Source organism: Lampris incognitus, chromosome 6, assembly GCF_029633865.1.
Source record: "Lampris incognitus isolate fLamInc1 chromosome 6, fLamInc1.hap2, whole genome shotgun sequence".
NCBI classification, from domain to species: Eukaryota; Metazoa; Chordata; class Actinopteri; order Lampriformes; family Lampridae; genus Lampris; species Lampris incognitus.
The window spans coordinates 37,011,034-37,028,360 of record NC_079216.1 but is presented as its reverse complement, the minus strand read 5'-3'; the positions used below and the strand labels follow the sequence as shown (position 1 = coordinate 37,028,360).

At 43.6% G+C, this 17,327-nt stretch overlaps 1 protein-coding gene across 1 annotated transcript in view; it reads right to left on the bottom strand.

The window, feature by feature from the left end:
- Positions 1 to 17,327, bottom strand: part of spire2 (spire-type actin nucleation factor 2) — a 28,091-nt gene that overhangs the window by 2,276 nt on the left and 8,488 nt on the right. Inside the window, exons 4-14 of the mRNA XM_056281261.1 lie at positions 16,085 to 16,165; positions 15,689 to 15,853; positions 14,761 to 14,847; positions 9,125 to 9,242; positions 7,244 to 7,410; positions 6,309 to 6,531; positions 4,460 to 4,578; positions 3,361 to 3,498; positions 3,182 to 3,249; positions 1,108 to 1,135; positions 218 to 315 (exon numbers count right to left, since the gene is read on the bottom strand). Of these exons, the coding sequence (XP_056137236.1) occupies positions 218 to 315; positions 1,108 to 1,135; positions 3,182 to 3,249; positions 3,361 to 3,498; positions 4,460 to 4,578; positions 6,309 to 6,531; positions 7,244 to 7,410; positions 9,125 to 9,242; positions 14,761 to 14,847; positions 15,689 to 15,853; positions 16,085 to 16,165 (1,292 nt within the window). The remainder of the gene's footprint in view (positions 1 to 217; positions 316 to 1,107; positions 1,136 to 3,181; positions 3,250 to 3,360; positions 3,499 to 4,459; positions 4,579 to 6,308; positions 6,532 to 7,243; positions 7,411 to 9,124; positions 9,243 to 14,760; positions 14,848 to 15,688; positions 15,854 to 16,084; positions 16,166 to 17,327) is intronic.

Genomic DNA, 17,327 nt, shown 5'->3' with positions numbered 1-17,327 from the left:
AGAAGGCTGAGATGACTATTCAACTTGCGTCCTTAACCTGCTGCAACTAGCCTTGGACCTGACAACTGTATCAGTGTAAGAGATCGAGGAGGAGCAGGCATAGAGAGTGTGGTATGTCGGTTTCCATGCATCTCTCTGGAGGCTCAATGGTTAACTGGACAGGTTTAAAACCATTAAGTCTCTGGATCAACCTCTGGATGACACAAAAGATACTCACTTGTAGACTTGACTTTTGTGCCCATGGCTTTTTGGACCGCTGTGGAAGCCCACAGTGTACACAGGGATATGGGCCATCTTCTTAGACGGTATCTTCATCTGGGGCAAAGGGAAAGGCAGTATGGCAGGAGGACAACATGAAATGAGAACATTGGAAAAATAAAAAGATGTGACTGACAGCAAAAAGGTGAAGGTAGAAAATGGGAGACTTGGTAGCAAGCACCAAGGAAAGGACAAGCCAAAGAACCATTTGTTGACTGAACAGAGAATCAATGATACAATGGGATCTACGTCACCAAACCAAAGGACTGAAACAGGCAGAAACTACTGGCTCCACACTACACCACAAGTTAACCGATGGTCATCAGTTAGTCCATAAAAACAACACAAAAGCACAGATAAAACAACACAATCACATACTATGGGAAGACATAGAATCTAACCAAAGAGAACGGCAAATCCACACATCTCAGTATGCACAAGCCACAAATACAGAACACGACACAACATTACACAAAGGAATAACAGAACCCCCACCCCACTGAAACACAATAACACACCCCTCAGAACCACAGAAACCCAAGCAGCCTAAATCGCAAACCTACAGAGCACAGAACCACACATCCACATGGGCTGGGGACTGGGGCAACAAAATCAAAATCAACAAAACAATTATCTTCAACAGAAAACCTAGGCCACATGAACAAATAATGAACCTGTTATATTAACCTAACATATTAAACTTTGGTATATCATCGTGTATGGAAATGTAAGTTCTTAATCAGGTTTTTTTTAAGCAATAGGGAGCAACATTAAGCACAGAGAGCATCCCAAATATACACATAATTATGCATTGACATCACAGTAAACAGACAAGTGATGCAGGTTTACCTTGGCACTGCAGGAACCACACACAGACCTGTGTGAGAAATGAAATGACATGAACGAATATCCACGAGTATTAATGAACACACACAGAGATATCCACCATTCGAAATGGTACCTACTCATCCAGGATATATTTAATGGCATGAAAGTAAAAATTTGAGCTGTCTTATCTTTATCTCGTACCTTATAACAACTGCATTATTGCACATTTGCACAGAAACATTGTATAATTCTACGTATGTTGCTAGGTATGCTGAGAAAAGAGTCTATATTCTATTCTATTTTTTATTTAAGTTATTTTGCTTTTATATTTTATCTTTAATATATTTTACCCATCTGTTGCAGATATGCTATACAAACCCCTTGGCGTTATCCAGTGGAGTTGTTCAACTTTAGAGGACTGATTATCCATATTAATTAAATAGGCAAGTTTATTTGTATAGCACCTTATCATTGGAGAGGTCATTCAAAGTGCTTTACAGGCAAAAGATTTTTTTTAAAAAGCATAAAATAAATAATAGTACAGACAAATTACAGAGAAGTTTAAAACTGGGTTAGTAAAATAAATAAAAGTGCCATAAAAACGGATTAATTAAAAGTAACAACAACTGGAGCAGAGTATATAAAAATAGCAAAATATACAAAACACACACACACCAAAAATTTAGCCGTAGGCTGTTTTAAAGAGTAAGGTTTTTAACCTGTTTTTAAATGTGTCCAGTGTGGGGGCCTCTCTCGGGTCCTCAGACAGGGCATTCCATCTACGTGGGGCGTAAATACAAAATGCAGCTTCCCCTGCTCTAGAATTAGCATGAGGGATGGTTAAAAGACCACTGCCATTGGACCTCTGAGAGTTCTTGCTGGTTTGTACGTAATTAGCATGTCTTTTATATACTGTGGTGCAACACCATTTAACGCTTTGTATACAATTAACAGAATTTTAAAATCGAAATACTGAACAATGAGCATCAGGTAACATTTAAAAAAAAAAGATGTATGATTTTGGTTTTGAACTCTTGGTACACAAGCCTTCTCATGATATGAATTAAATGTTAAATGCTTTGGATTGACTGTGCTGAGGATTGAATTGCCGAGAATCGGAGACAATGTTGTCCCTTGTCTCTGATTCTGTTTGTGATATTCACGGACAGGGTAACGGCGCAGCCAAGGTGAGGAATATGTTCGTTTTGGGAACCTCAGAATTGCATCTCTGGTCTTTGCAGATGATTTTGTTTTGTTGGCTTTATCAGAACGCAACCTCCAGCGCGCACTGGGGCGGTTTGCAGCTGAGTGTAAAATGGCCGGGATGAGAGTCAGTACCTCCAAGTCTGAGGCCATGGTTTTCTTACGGAAAATGGCTCCTTCCGGGTTGGGGATGAGTTGTTGTCTCAAGTGAAGAAGTTCAAGTATCTCGGGGTCTTGTTCACGAGTGAGGGTAGGATGGAGCCGGAGATTGACAGGCGGATTGGTGCAGCATCAGCAGTAATGCGGGCGTTGTACCAGACCTTTGTGGTGAAGAGGGAGCTGAGCTGGAAGGCAAAGCTCTCAATTTACCAGTCAATTTTGGTTCCCACCCCCACTCACCTATGGTCATGAGCTTTGGGTAGTGACTGAAAGGGTGAGATCACTGATACAAGCGGCTGAAATGAGTTTCCTCTGTAGGGTGTCTCTGCTCAACCTTAGAGATAGGGTGAGGAGCTTGGACATCTTGAGGGAACTTGGAGTAGAGCCTGCTCCTTCGCGTCGAAAGGAGCCAGTTGAGGTGGTTCTGGCATCTGATTAGGATGGCTCCTGGGCACCTTCCTTTGGAGGTTTTCCGGGCATGGCCAACTGGGAGGAGACCCCGGGGTTGACCCAAAACTTGCTGGAGGGACTACATGTCCAATCTGGCCTGGGAAAGCCTTGGGATCCCTCAGGAGGAGTTGGAGGGCGTTGCTGGGGAGAGGGACGTCTGGAGTGCCCTACTTAGCTTGCTGCCACTGCGACCCAACCCCAGAGAAGTGGCTGAAGATGAATGAATGAATGAATGAATGCTATGATTCAGATGTGTTGTCAGGAAAAACATTATTTCCGATACCTTTTACAGAATAAGCAGGTGGATGGCCAGGAAAAGAGAGGGAACTTGACTCGGCAGCAGCAACATACCTGAGGAGGAAACACACAAAGACATATTGGTTTTTTTTTACATTCACACATCACATTTACACACACACGTCACTGAGAAAAACAGCTATGTGAAGATCTGAATTGCATTACTTTGCCTCTCTTTAGGTTGCTGTAGAGCTCTTTGCTCTGAAGGAACTTCTCCATTTCTGCTTTGACCAACACACGACGAACGTTGATGACCTCCTCCACTGTTAAGGCAAGACTCTCCACAGGGTGGCTAAACTCCTCCTGTGCAGAGTTATGAGGAGGGCAATTTCAATACGAATTCTAGGACAAGTGGCTATAACCAAAGGTCAGAAGACATACCTATCACACACTTAGAAGGCTCACAAACAGTTAAACAAAAAGGAAAATGCCAACGCGCATTCATGTGCCACGGAGGACCAAATGTAGTATATTGGTTTAATTCCAACCTGACATGACATCAGCTGATTACACCGATAAGTCCTACCCTGTCTGGCTGGAGGTGTGTTAAACAGTGAAACCGGCTTGTTGTAGTTTTGGGTTGAATTGAAAACGTTGCATACACATGGCTCTCCGTAGCACACAGTTGAGTAATTACTAATCTAAGAATTCGTGCCAATCTTCAATTTTTTTCCTTGAAGAGGTCAGTTGAGTGAGTTCCAGTAGCTTTCAAATGTGTTCCAATTATCTAATATTTGCACTGAAAGATCACACTGTCAACCTCCTGCCCTCATGCCCAGTTCACTTCACTTGGGATTTTTACCACATAAAATTATGAACCCTGGAGGTTAGTGATTATTAAAGGCTAGGGTAGATGTGAAGTCAGCTAGTCAATGGTTACCAAAGAGAAAAAAATTCAGTAAGGACAAATAAAAGGACATGGATGTGTGTTTGTAGGAAGGAAATTTAGTGTCCCCTTTTTCACTGATAGCCGCTGAGGCCAAGTCTATTATATGCTCATTAATTAGTAAGCCAAGTCACCTTCACCACCAGTAAAAGTACTAATTTCAAACTTATATGTACAATGAAGTGCCACATAAATATTCTGCAGAATTTACAGCAGTGGATTGTGACATTTGTATTGTTTACATACCTGTTCCATTAGTAGCGATTGACATTTTTACTTTGTGTCTTTCTGTCATGTGTGCATTGCCCTACATCTGCTTAGGCTGCATAGGAAACAAGACAAAGATCTCTCGTGCAGTCATTTTGAATTTCAACCCACCATCCACTGTTGCTTGTTGCTAGCTTTGAAGCTGAACGCCGATTCTGTGGTTTCATCGACTGAGCTCAGTGACAGGCGTGCTGGAGAGGGGGGCACCCAGCCTTGTACTGGGTAAGAAGCTAGAAGGGCAGATGAGGACAGATAGGGAGTGGATGGAAAGAGAGAGAGAGAGAAAAAAAGGCATGGGGTTGAGGGGTTGAGGGGCAGCGGGGAAACAGGAGGTAGATTCAGGGAGACAAGGGAGGGAGAAAAAGCAAACAGAATGGATTTTGAAGAAAGACAATGATCAAAGTAAGACAAGTTGATATTAAATAGGAGGAGACAGTGGCATTCTTTTAATTCGGCCCTATGGCAGACCACACACAGGAGCATTTAGCAACTGAAACTAGTGTTGCTGTCTATTTTTAATCTGATTTTAGCACAGCGCTTCAGCAAATCCTGCTTCGACTGTAACTCAGATCACAGTTAGAGGTCTCCTTACTGCCTGGTCCAAAAGGGTTGCTCAGCTGAGGTCATAAGTAATTTACCAGACACCCACAATAGGAGGTAGTGGGACCTCTAAATTATGCAACTATGTAAAGATCACTTGAAGCTGAGACTGGGGGCTTCTTCAAATCTAAAACATGGAGGTTGTTAATTCAGTTCTTATGAAAAATAAACAGGCAGAGTGAACGGCCTGAACTAGCTGTAAACATCATCGGTACATATAATTTGGATCAGCTGCCAATGACAGTGCAGGCTTTAGAGGCTTACACTCTGGGATTAGATGGTAGAGGTTTGAGAGTCCTCTTTTGGCAGACTATTGAACTACATAATAAACCCCCATGTTTAACCAGCCATTGTTTGGCCCTATCTAAGGGTTATTGCGAACAAAAGGATTGTTGGGGCTTGCAGTGTCGATGGGCAATGTGGCTTGCAACAGCCTGGAGATTAATAATGGATTCAACTCGGGGGGTGGTGTATTGTATGGAAGGGGTGCAGGCACAGCTTTGTATGTTCTCATTATTTTTTTTCCCCAAATTGATACCAACATTTTGTAGGCAAAACTGCTTATGTATTTATCACTGCATACACAAGAAAAAATCTTCCCTGCAGATTACAAATACACACAGTCTGGAGAAAAAAACCATTAATATCCATTTCCGCTTTACCGAGTCATCCTTTATCAGCACATCTTTATAAATTGATTAGAATCCATTGCAACACTCCCAATTCAATTACACAGCACATGTAATCCCTCTCAACCTCTTCACCCAAATGCTATAAGCAGTTTACCCATGGTGCTTTGACACACATCATTCTTGATGGACAACTCTCCATCATATGGGATGATTTCAACTGCACAACATTAAGCAAGGTAACAGTAATCCGATGGGCAAAAAAGCCTGATATGCCTCAGAACAGAGAGATCCAGTGGTAAATATTTACCATCAAGTGATTTTGGTTTATTTTGCTGAGAAATAAATATTCCAATGTTTAGCTCACTGCCAATTTCTATATAAAATCACACATACCCGAACCACTCGCTTTTCAAGTCCTTTTAGCGGTATGAAAATACAGACCTTCAAATACCAATAATAGCAGAGTCAAAAGCCTGAGGTTCTAGCACAGCTTACAAAGTTCCTGCCTCAGCAGAGCGAGAGGTAAAACTGCAGCCAATGTTTCCATTAGTATAAAAGGACCAAGGCCAACTCTGGCAGTCGTGTGCCCATATGATTGACATCTTCTGAAACATAAGACATTCGAGTCTTGAGAGAGAACAAACCAAGTTTTTTCATCCCCATCCAAAAAAAAAAAAAGCTTGTAAAAAGTGTATTGCCAACAAGGCTGTACATGTTTGCCCACTGACCTCTGTGTGTGGGAGGCGGCCCTGTCCCTGTCAGTGTCCGTGACCGAGGCCTCTCTCCCCGAAACTGGACAACCCCTTCCAGGTGGCCCAATCCAGAGAGAGACGGTAGCATCCCATCGCGGAGCTCGGCGAGGTCGTGCTCTGAGAAGGAGCGGTCTCTTTTCAGTGGCGTGGGGGAGCTTTGGGCCCTTTGCAGCTCCCCGCCATCTGGGGACTCCTCCTCCTAGCAGGGAGAGGAGAATGGATATGGAAGAAAAGGCAGAGACAGGAGGTAGGTTGAGGAAGTGCAGAAGAAGACAGGGAAGGAGGGAGGGTGAAGAAGTGGTGAGATGAAAGGGATAGTGGGCAACAAAAGGTACAGGAGGAAAGAGATGGACATGTTTACGGCCTTTGCCCCAACTCGCTCCTATGACACAATGCCCCTTTATCCATTTCAACTGGATACTTTTCAAGTCTTAGACTGATTACAAGTGAATTGATTTTTTGTGGTCACAAAGTGCTGGTGGGGGTGGTGACAGGACTCAGAGTTTTAAAGCAAAGCCAAGAAAAAACAAAAAGGGATGGAAAGGCACAAAAAAGGATGAAATTAACTATTTCCATGTCACCTTAGTAAACTGAGTTTAGTTTATTAACAATCTTAATTGTAGTTTATTATTTAGTTATGTCCTAAATAGAAAAACAAAAATACTGAGAATATATGTCTAAGGTAAATGTGAAGCTAAGAAAAACAAAAGAAAATCAATTTGAACCATTACTATCCACGATTGCAACATTATACAAATGCACCGTGATATCCTAATCCTAAAGAACTATTCCGGAACATCGATATTTTTCACAGTAAAAGCTTTTCCGATTTCTGCTCATAAAAGATTGACAGTAATTTTTCTTTTTCCCTCTGAGATGCTAGTTTCAAATTCCTTCCTGGCTTGCTCTACCTCAAATATGTTCATCTCTTCCATCTCAGCGAGTGTTGGGGCCTTGAGAAGGATGCGAGGGCGGGAAGGTGGGCGGGGCCCAGACTCTGAGACAGACAGGTCAATGCATGATGTGGATTTGACATCACAAGGGCAAGTCTGAGCGAGGCAGGGCAGGGAGCCGAATGCTGGAGAAAAGAGAGGCCCCAAAACAACAGACAGGATTAATCAGACACACTAAGAATGCAATCAAAGTTTTTTTTTTTTAAGCAATATATTTATTGAATTTTGTTTGCAAATTACATCAAAACAAGTAATAGCACAGTGCAGCAAACATTTTCACCCTACCCCCCCCCATAACCCTGTCCCTATAACAAGTAATACAATTCAAAGCAGGGTTAAAGAAGATAATAAAGATAAACATTCAATTAATAAAAATAATAAAATAAAATAATAATAACAATAATTTCTTTCACAGACTGATTAGAGGGTGTGGTTTTTTTTCAGTTGCTTTTACGCATATAAACAGTCAGATAGAGTTGTTCTACTCCCCCAGAGCTTGTTCTTGATTAAGCAAGTTACCAACATTAGTATTACGTCTTAGGAAGTACAGAAACAATCCCCAGATTTTATCAAAAACACTTTGTTTACGTCTAACAATATACATTATCTTTTCCATTGACATGTTTGAGGCCATTTCTTTAACCCACATACCAATTCTTGGTCCATCAACACTTTTCCAATTAAGAGCAATTACACGTTTTGCTTGTAATATACACATATCTATAAATCTGAACTCATTGCTATGTAAATGTGGGGTGGTAGGATATAAACCAAGAATAAAAAGCTTTGGACTCAATGATAATTTCTTTGACAAAATTTGATCAATCATATCAACAACATCTTGCCAGAAGGTTTTCACTTCCACACATTCCCATATACAGTGAAACAGCGTCCCCCTTGCCTCACTACACTTAATACAGGTATCAGGAATATTGTCATTAAACTTGTGCAATTTAACAGGAGTTATATATGTACGCATCAGCCATTTATACTGTAGAAGCTTTAGGTTGCTGCTAACTGTCTGTCTCTGGGCCTCTTTACATGCCTCACTCCATTCTTCTAAAGCAATCAAAGTTTTTGTTGCAGTTTACACCATTTGTTGGTTTTGATGTTGAATTAATTGAAGTGTTATTTCCTTTAAAGTCCATTGTTTTTGTCTGTTTTCTATTTTGTTAAGTTAGCACAGTGTATGCATCCCGTCAGCAAAACAAGCTTCCCTTTTGAACATAATTGACCCTGACCTTCATCTGTAAATAGACAATCAATAGATATGAAATACAATACTAGCTCAAAATGGAAAACCTCCCTCGTTACACCCTACAGTATACATACTGATCATGAGTTACAAAAGGCCACTTAATGATCATATGAGCCTTACTGGTTACAGCATGGACTGTAGTCAGCAGTGTAAGTGGTCTGGCCACATACAGTGTATCTTTTAATGTCCACAGATGGTAAAACAACAAGAGCACAGCATGGGTTAAATCTCGCACTTAGTTTTACAGATTGGTAGACAGAGTGAAACACTCGCATACATGCGCGCGCGCACGCACACACACACACACACCCACATACTCAAAAGCAGCAAATGAATCTAATCATTTTGCTTTTATTTTATGTCACTTAGTGTCACTACTAATATAAGACAAACATTTTGTCAGTGTTTTTCTATGGTGGGAAACGTATTGAGCTGGTATAGAATACAACAGCGCCCCTAAGTGGCCACTGTAAAGCTTAAATCTCATGTCCGCTGCAGCCAAAAATACAGTATGCACTTTTCTAATAAACTCATTAATGCAAAACGGCACAGGAAAAAACACGCCTTTTTTTTTGCCCTACCTCTGGATGTAGGCAGGACCACGGGTCTCAGCTTTCTCTCCTGCTTGATTTCAGCCAGGACACGATCATGGAGGGATTGCTGCTGCTGAGGAGGAGGGGGAAGGCTGCGTTCTGAAACCTAGCAAGACATAATAACAAAAAAGACAGGGTTTAAAGAAATTAAAAGATAGAACTATGTAGGGACCAGCGCTGCCCGTGGACTACAATACCCATAACTCCCTGCTCAACCTCACAGGCGATCTCCACCAACCGCCTCACCTATCACTGTAACATTATTGGATATAACAGTACTGTATGCGGTGACCCAATTTCGCCCTTAAAGCCGCGGCGGAATAAAATTAAAAAAAAAAAAGATTTTTCCCGCCCCCCTTTTTTCTCCCCAATTGTATCTGGCCAATCAGCGCCGTGTATAGAGAGAGTCTGGCCATCCTCTGATCTTTGCAACACACGCTGTGATTGGCTGAGCGCATGTCACGTGGTTGACGGGCGTCATGTTGCCTACCAACGTCTGGCTCTGTCATCATGACAGTTCAATGATTTTTCCCGCGTTTTCGGCCCATTTCTCGCCGATCTGTAGCAGTTGAAGGAGAAATGGTGTGTAGTTCAGCTTGGGGCTGTTCCGTTCGGCCGGGACAAGGCCGTATGATGCATCGATTTCCACAGAACGAAGGCAGTTTGGACCGTGAATATTCGCATGCTAGGCTGGTCCCCCTCAGCTTATTCCTTCCTACTTGTGCTCGGTGAGCTCATTTCAGTGTTTACGATTTTTCGATAAACTAACTTCCCTAGAGCAATCCAAGAGTCTGTAAGGTATTGTAGCGAATTAGGGGGGCAGCCCGGGAACCGCCGCCATAGCCTGGACGCGAACCCGTATCTCCTGCACCACTGGCGACAACGTTAACCAGTCGACTAAAGGGTCCAACCCATTAGCCAAGGGCTAACGTGTCTACTTAGTCGTGTATGTTACACTACCCCCCTCTTTCGGGAAGTGCGTCCCCTCGCTTCAGCATGGGCACACTCGCTTCCGATGACCTCACAGTCTCACCATCCCACTTCTGACACCAATGTAGCGAATTCGGGGGGCACTCGGGAGCACCGCCACAGCCGGGACGCGAACCCGTATCTCCTGCACCGCGGGCGACAACGTTAACCAGTAGACTAAAGGGTCCGACCCGTAAGCCAAGGGCTACCGAGTCTATTCATCCGTGATCATTAAATTGCCCCCTTCCTACGGGAAGGGCGTCCCCGGCTGGACCGTCATAGCTGAGGCACGAACTCGTGTCTTCTGCACCGCGGGCGACAACGTTAACCAGCCGACTAAAGGGTCCGACCCATTTGCCAAGGGCTAACGTGTCTACTTATTCGTGTATGTTACAGTATTGATGTGTGGAAATCAGTTGTATAGCACATCCAAGCCATGTAACCGTCGACAGAAATCAGGCAAATGTAAACAGTGTCAGATTGTCATATGACTGGATTGAGTGAGAGGCCTGGGCCTTAGCTGGGTAGTGTTGAGATAAACTAGACAAGAGCCCCGATACAGAACTGACGCTGCACTGGCTAAACCTTGAAACAGGTAGGCCTAATATTTCTCAAGTGTCCCTGATATTATTGCTCATTATCATTCACTAATAGCCTACTGAACATTGCAAAATATGTAATACTGGTACTGATCACCAATTTACCCACCACACCAGTAGTGTAGTGGATAAAAACTAAAGTCTCTGGAGTAAATTCTTTGGGCTGAAATCTACATGTATGCAGCAGAGGCCCCTGCTCAGTGCCTGTGACTGTGTTATGACCGCTGGTGGGTTTCTTCCTGATCTCATTACCTTCATCATGGGTGCCCACCGTGCCTGAGAACCTCACCCGGCACCCCATCACTGTTTTCCCTCATTTCTTTGGAAGTGCAGCTTGAGAGCTCATGAAGTAAACGCGATTTTGAACAGCGCACGCATGGGGCTGCCTACCAGTTGGTAGGCAATATGGCGCCCATGTAGCCAGTTGGCCAGACTCTGTCTATACACGGCGCTGCGGCCAATTACCCCACCCTTCCGAGCTGTCCCGGTCGCTGCTCCACCCCCTCTGCTGATCTGGGGAGGGCTGCAGACTACCACATGCCTCCTCCGATACTTTTCACCTGACAGTCAGAAGTTTCACCAGGGGGACGCAGCGCGTGGGAGAATCACCACGGTATTCCCCCCAGTTTCCCCCCCCCCCCCAACAGGCGCCCCGATCGACCGACCAGAGGAGGCGCTTGTGCAATGACCAGGACACATACCCACATCCGGCTTCCCACCCGCAGACATGGCCAACTGTGTCTGTAGGGACGCCCGACCAAGCCGGAGGTAACATGGGGATTCGAATCGGCGATCCCCGTATTGGTAGGCAACGGAAGAGAGCGCCACGCCACCCAGATGCACCCCGCGGCGGAATTGAAATTCGTCTTCTCTTGCCGATGGACCACGCATTGGAGCTACTTACTCCCTCTTGCAGAAGAACCAAAGACCAAGTGTCTTTACATTACCTCTGGCCCCGCTTTTATTGATAGATAACCTAGTCTTGTTCATCAGTTAACCAGCTGTGATTACCGGTTAATCTTTCCTGCAAGCCACACAGTTTTCACAGAAAGAGAAGGTGATCGGATCCGTTTTCATTTTTTAAACGTCAACGCAATCGCAATTTAGACTCCTTCGAGACCATCAGACAACCGACGGAGCATCGAAGATCTTTCAGCTGACAAGCTGTGTGAAAGAAGACTTTGTTTTCCTTGTTTTTCTATGGAGCCACGTTTCGACGCCAGACAACCAGTAAAAGAAAATGTTTTCCCGAACCTGCACAACGCGCTATTTGTCGGAAGAGGACTGATCGCAGTGGAAGAGCGATACAAAGTAAGTCTAGCATCTGGGCAAGATTTAGCCTTAGTGGTTCAGTGGCAGAGTGGTTGGTCTAATTCTCATGTGAAAAAAGTGTTAGTTGAAATCATCCATTATCTAAATACACACTAATTCACGTAGGAAGTGTTACATAGGCCGATTGTTAGTTTTTAAAGAGGCTGTAGACAACTTTTCACCCCCCCCCCCCCCCCCCAGCGTTTCCAAGTACTTGCACTGCTGATGCAAAGACAACCGGATTGCTTTACATTTATTAGCATCCTGGAAACTGTCCAAATCAAGAACAACCGTAAGAATCCCATTTTGAACTAGAAACCCCAATCTCAGTGTTATGATAAAGGCAGAGTAAAACATCCAGTAGTATTAATAAGTAGGCAGGTTGTGTCAGAATGCCAACTGAATGTCTGTTTGGAACCCGCTGAAGTCACGGGTGTTGTATTGAACTCTGTTTCTCCATCAGGATCGGTTTCTCCCTAGCCAGAGTTCGATTAAACACCGGGACGCTTGACTGACCTAACCTAACCCTAATCTTAACCTAACGTCGACCTAACGCTTACCTTAACCTAATCATAGCCAACAGTTAACCTGTTTAATTTGTCTTGTTTGAATCTTTCCTTGTTACTTGAAAAGTACTATTGTTTGAATTCATTCGCTCTTCAATTGCGCACACTGATCCACAGAGTTTGCTGGACAGCCTGTCTTTCTTTTGTTAATTTGCTACTTTCATTTTGGATTCTTTGTTTGCAAAATTACTTCAGGTAGATCTCTGTCTGTCTGGCTCTGTCACTCACACAAACACCTCCTTCCGGAGCACAAACGCAGACACATGCTATGCGTGCACATATGATCACACACACAACCATTTGTTCTTTTTGCCACCATTTCCTCACTACCCGGCAGCACCCACATGCACACACACACACACATACCCTCCAACATGCATTCCGCCTTTCAATGCAGAGACGCGCATACACACACGCCCACATACACACCCATATACACACACACACACACATATGGGGTGGCACAACTCAGGAGGTAGAGCGGGTCATCTAGCAATTGGAAGGTCGCTGGTTCGATCCCTGGCTCCTCCAGAGAGTGTGTCAAAGTGTCCTTGAAGATGATCCCCTAACTGCTCCTGATGAGCAGGTTGGCGCCTTACACGGCAGCCTCCACTATTGAGTATGAATTGTGTGTGTGACTAGGTGAATGTGAGGCATGCACTGTAAAGTGCTTTGAGTGGTCGGTAGACTAGAAAAGCACTATAAATGCAGTCCATTTACCACACAGTCACAAACACACTTATACAATATTTGCACAGCCTTGCTACCTCATATCACCTTTTGTGCCTTGATCATAACTTTGCTGCTAGATTATTGATTGTAAATGATTAGTAAAGACGTGTTCCCTTGTTTACATGCGCCAAATGCGCGTGCGCAGACTGTGAGGCAAAAAGGGCCCACGAGTCTTGTGTTTGTAAACGTTACTATGTTCATTTTGAAGAGGTCATCACAGAGAAATTGATTTAAAACAAAACGAAATGCCTCACAATTGTTGCGCTATCAGGTTGTACAAATCTTAAAGATGGTAAAAACAAGCATCTGCATTTTTATCGCATGCCAAAAGGGAAAACTCCAATCGAAAAACGAAGAAGACAGGCGTGGATTCATGCGATCCATCAGAAGGACTGGAAGAGGTGGTCAGAAGAGCAAATATCAAATGCGAAGATTTGCAGAGAACATTTCATATCTGGTATGTATCCGTTTCTTACACAAATAAGTACTGTGATTGAACATACGTAAGTAACAGCTCTAAATGTGATACTGTCCTAGTAGAGCAACTGCCAAACCAAAGTTTGAGTTGTTAATGCCTAACCTTCCTCAAGTCTGACAACGATTCCGTCAGCTTGCTTGTGTCATGATGTTTGAGGTCATAATTTCACTCCAGCCTCGATCTCATAACCGTACAAACAATTCAACTTTTGTTGAGTACAAACAATTAAACTACGGGGGCTGAAGCAAAACCGGGATCGCCGGTTCAAATCCCCGTGTTACCTCCGGCTTGGTCGGGCGTCCCTAAAAACACAATTGGTCATGTCTGCGGGTGGGAAGCTGGATGTGTGTGCGTGTGTCCTGGTCACTGCACTAGCGCCTCCTTTGGTCGGTCAGGGCGCCTGTTCAGGGGGGGGGGACTGGGGGGAATAGCGTGATCCTCCCACAGGCTACATCCCCCTGGTGAAACTCCTCACTGTCAGGTGAAAAGAAGCAGCTGGTGACTCCACATGTATCGGAGGATATGTGGTTGTCTGCAGCCCTCCCCAGATCGGCAGAGGGGTTGGAGCAGCAACTGGGACGGCTCGGAAGAGTGGGGCAATTGGTCGGATACAATTGGGGAGAAAAAGTGGGGGGGGGGATACAATGGGTCAAAGTAAAAGACAATAAAACACCAGAGGAGAAACAAAAGGGCTGAACGAACCAAATTTATCAAAAACTGTCCAGGATTAATACACACCTAAGATGTTTCAAATATCCCATAATACTATCCCTAGTATTTTCACTCAGGTAGCAATGCTTTGCAGAAGTGGTTTATACAATAATACCACCAAAATTACAAGGGGATAAAGTGTTCAGCTGGTTACACTCAAACTACTCAAAGAGGTAGGTGTACTCCATATACTTGCAACTGCTCTTCACTAAAACCACTAGTAAGAATATATAGTATCATAAGCTTAACGCCACTCACCGGTTTGAGTGGAGGTCGAGATCTTATGAAGTCCAATATCAGTTCGTGGGCATTTCTCTTCACTCTAGTAGGGATGTCACCATTCACCTGGGAAAGGCAGCAGCCAGATGGCCCTCATTATGACTATCTGTAATAACACTGTGTTTGTGTGTGAGCCATCTATAACGATGGGACCTGGTCTCTGGGTTCGTTTTACCTGGGTTCACTGTTATTATAGATGGAATGTAAAATGCAACAAAACACACTGTGCAAAAGTTGCGTTAACCTCCCCTTTCCCTTGACCAACCCCAAACAAAACTAAACAAGGTAGTTTTACTTTAGCATAAGAACAACAATGAAAACATACGTCGTTGCATTATTGTGCTGTGTTCAGAGATGCAGTGGTTAATATAAAGATGGGTGATGATTGACCCATTATTCGCTGGTTTATCATAAGGAAAGCCACCACCAATATAAACAAAGGAAAACAAACTAGACTCTTGAGAAAAGGATGACTTTTTTTGTCTTAACAGAATCAAAAATCGTATAATTACTTTTTATTTATTCATATTCATCCATCCTCTACACCCACTTTATCCAATTCAGCCTATCCCAGCAGACATTGTGACAGCCTGGACAGGGCAGTAGTCACTGCAGATTATTTACATCAGTGGGGATAATATTTATTATAATGCATCGTTTGAATTTCTGTTATTGAGATTTAGGCCAGACCAAAGAAACTCAGTAAAAAAGTTTGTTGGGGATTTAGTTGGGTTTATTGCATCAGGTTTGTACCAGGTTAGGTCTATCAACTGAGGCAAATTCCAACTATATGTAGCGATACCTGCCTATTAAAATTAGGATATTCCTTTGTGGTCTGACATACATTTAAGTTCAATGTGTAGTGTAATGTTTGTGAATTAAAGTGAGATTTTTTTCCCCCTCTCACCATAACTTTGCGCAGTTGGAACCTGCGAGCCCGTATGTCCTGCATGAGCATCTCAAATGGGGTGAGACTGTATTCAGTGGGCAGGGGGTTGAATGGCTGCTCTTCAACCTTCTTAAGCTTCACTCCCTGTCTCAACTCCTTCATCAGCTGTACCCACAGACGCGCCTGGAATGGGAGAGATCACACGCGCGCGCGCACACACACACACACACACACACACACACACACACACACCTCACTGACAGCCCTCTACTGTGTGGCACACTGTCATATTGTCTTCTCTCATGCATGTAGTTATCACCCCCAGCTAACAACCTACCCACCCATCCATCCATGTTTTCAGCCCATCCCTGAACCATCTCTCTAATCCCCCCCCTCCCAGATAGCATCTCTCACCCAATCTGTGTGTTTTAAGGCATCAAGCTCCAATGTGGACCTGTCTTCATGACTTTCATCTGTTCTCATCTTCTTCAGCATCTGAGAACAAAAAAACAAAAAAAACTCAACAAAGCTGCTCCTGTCTCTCACAATTATAAGCACAAAGCCTGTCAACAGTAACATGACAGAAGTATTACTTGTGGTGATGATCTTTAGCAATCACATTGTGGTTAGTGGGGTGTGGTTTAACTTTGGCTGGAAGCAGAAAGAAGGAGCAGTGGTTTACGGGGCAGCAAATGCCTCTGTTGGTAGGGAAGTTGATTATCATCCTTAGGTGTGCCTAATTAACAGACTATGCTTATATACTGCAGTCAAGCTGGGTCCTGGTCTGATACTGACATGGCGAAACAAGGCTGGAGAAAAGGGGGCCACTTGTTCTGAAAGAAGAGTGAGGCAGCGGCTCCAGCACCAGAGAGCACCAGCCCGTGCAGAGAGAGAGAGCCATTGTTAAATAAAAAGCCTGTTACCACCTAAACAGTGTCCTCCTTCCATTCAGAACCCTCCAGTGGCAACAGCTTTGTCACACACATCAGTCTATGATGTTGTAACAGCAAATTATCTTGCTTTGATAGCACAACTGAAGATCTCAACTTTCATGCTAGCGAGATGCAAACAAATCAAAACCACAAACTTTGAAGTAACGTCTTAATATTTATTTTGGATTTTCTTTTTAGCCAGTCATACTGTCAGACCTGTTGATATTTAAGTAATGGACTATCTCCACTGTTAAAACATTGTAAATTTGAAAGAATAAATAATGTCAGGCATTAAGACAGGTTGTATCTTACAAGTTCTCACAAGTCCCATGTCTATCTATAGTCTGAAAGTCCATCCATCCATCCATTATCCAAACTGCTTCTCCTGCTCTCAGGATCGCAGGGATGCTGGAGCCTATCCCAGCAGTCATTGGGTGGCAGCAGGCGGGGAGACACCCTGGACAGGCCGCCAGGCCATCACAGGGCCTATTCGGAAAGTCCTTAAATCAAATATAGTGTCGAATTCCTGACATTAAAAGTCTGTTTGATCGTAGATTATGGTTATCTCTAATATCAGCTGTTCTCAATCGAGTACTGCAGTCTTTCTACTCTGCCAGGTATTTAAAAAGCACTTTCAACTGTTGTTTCATGCCTAAAAGAAAGCCCCTGATTAGATGTTAGATCGTTGGAATATCTGACGGGAGAGGTGAACACAATTTACTACC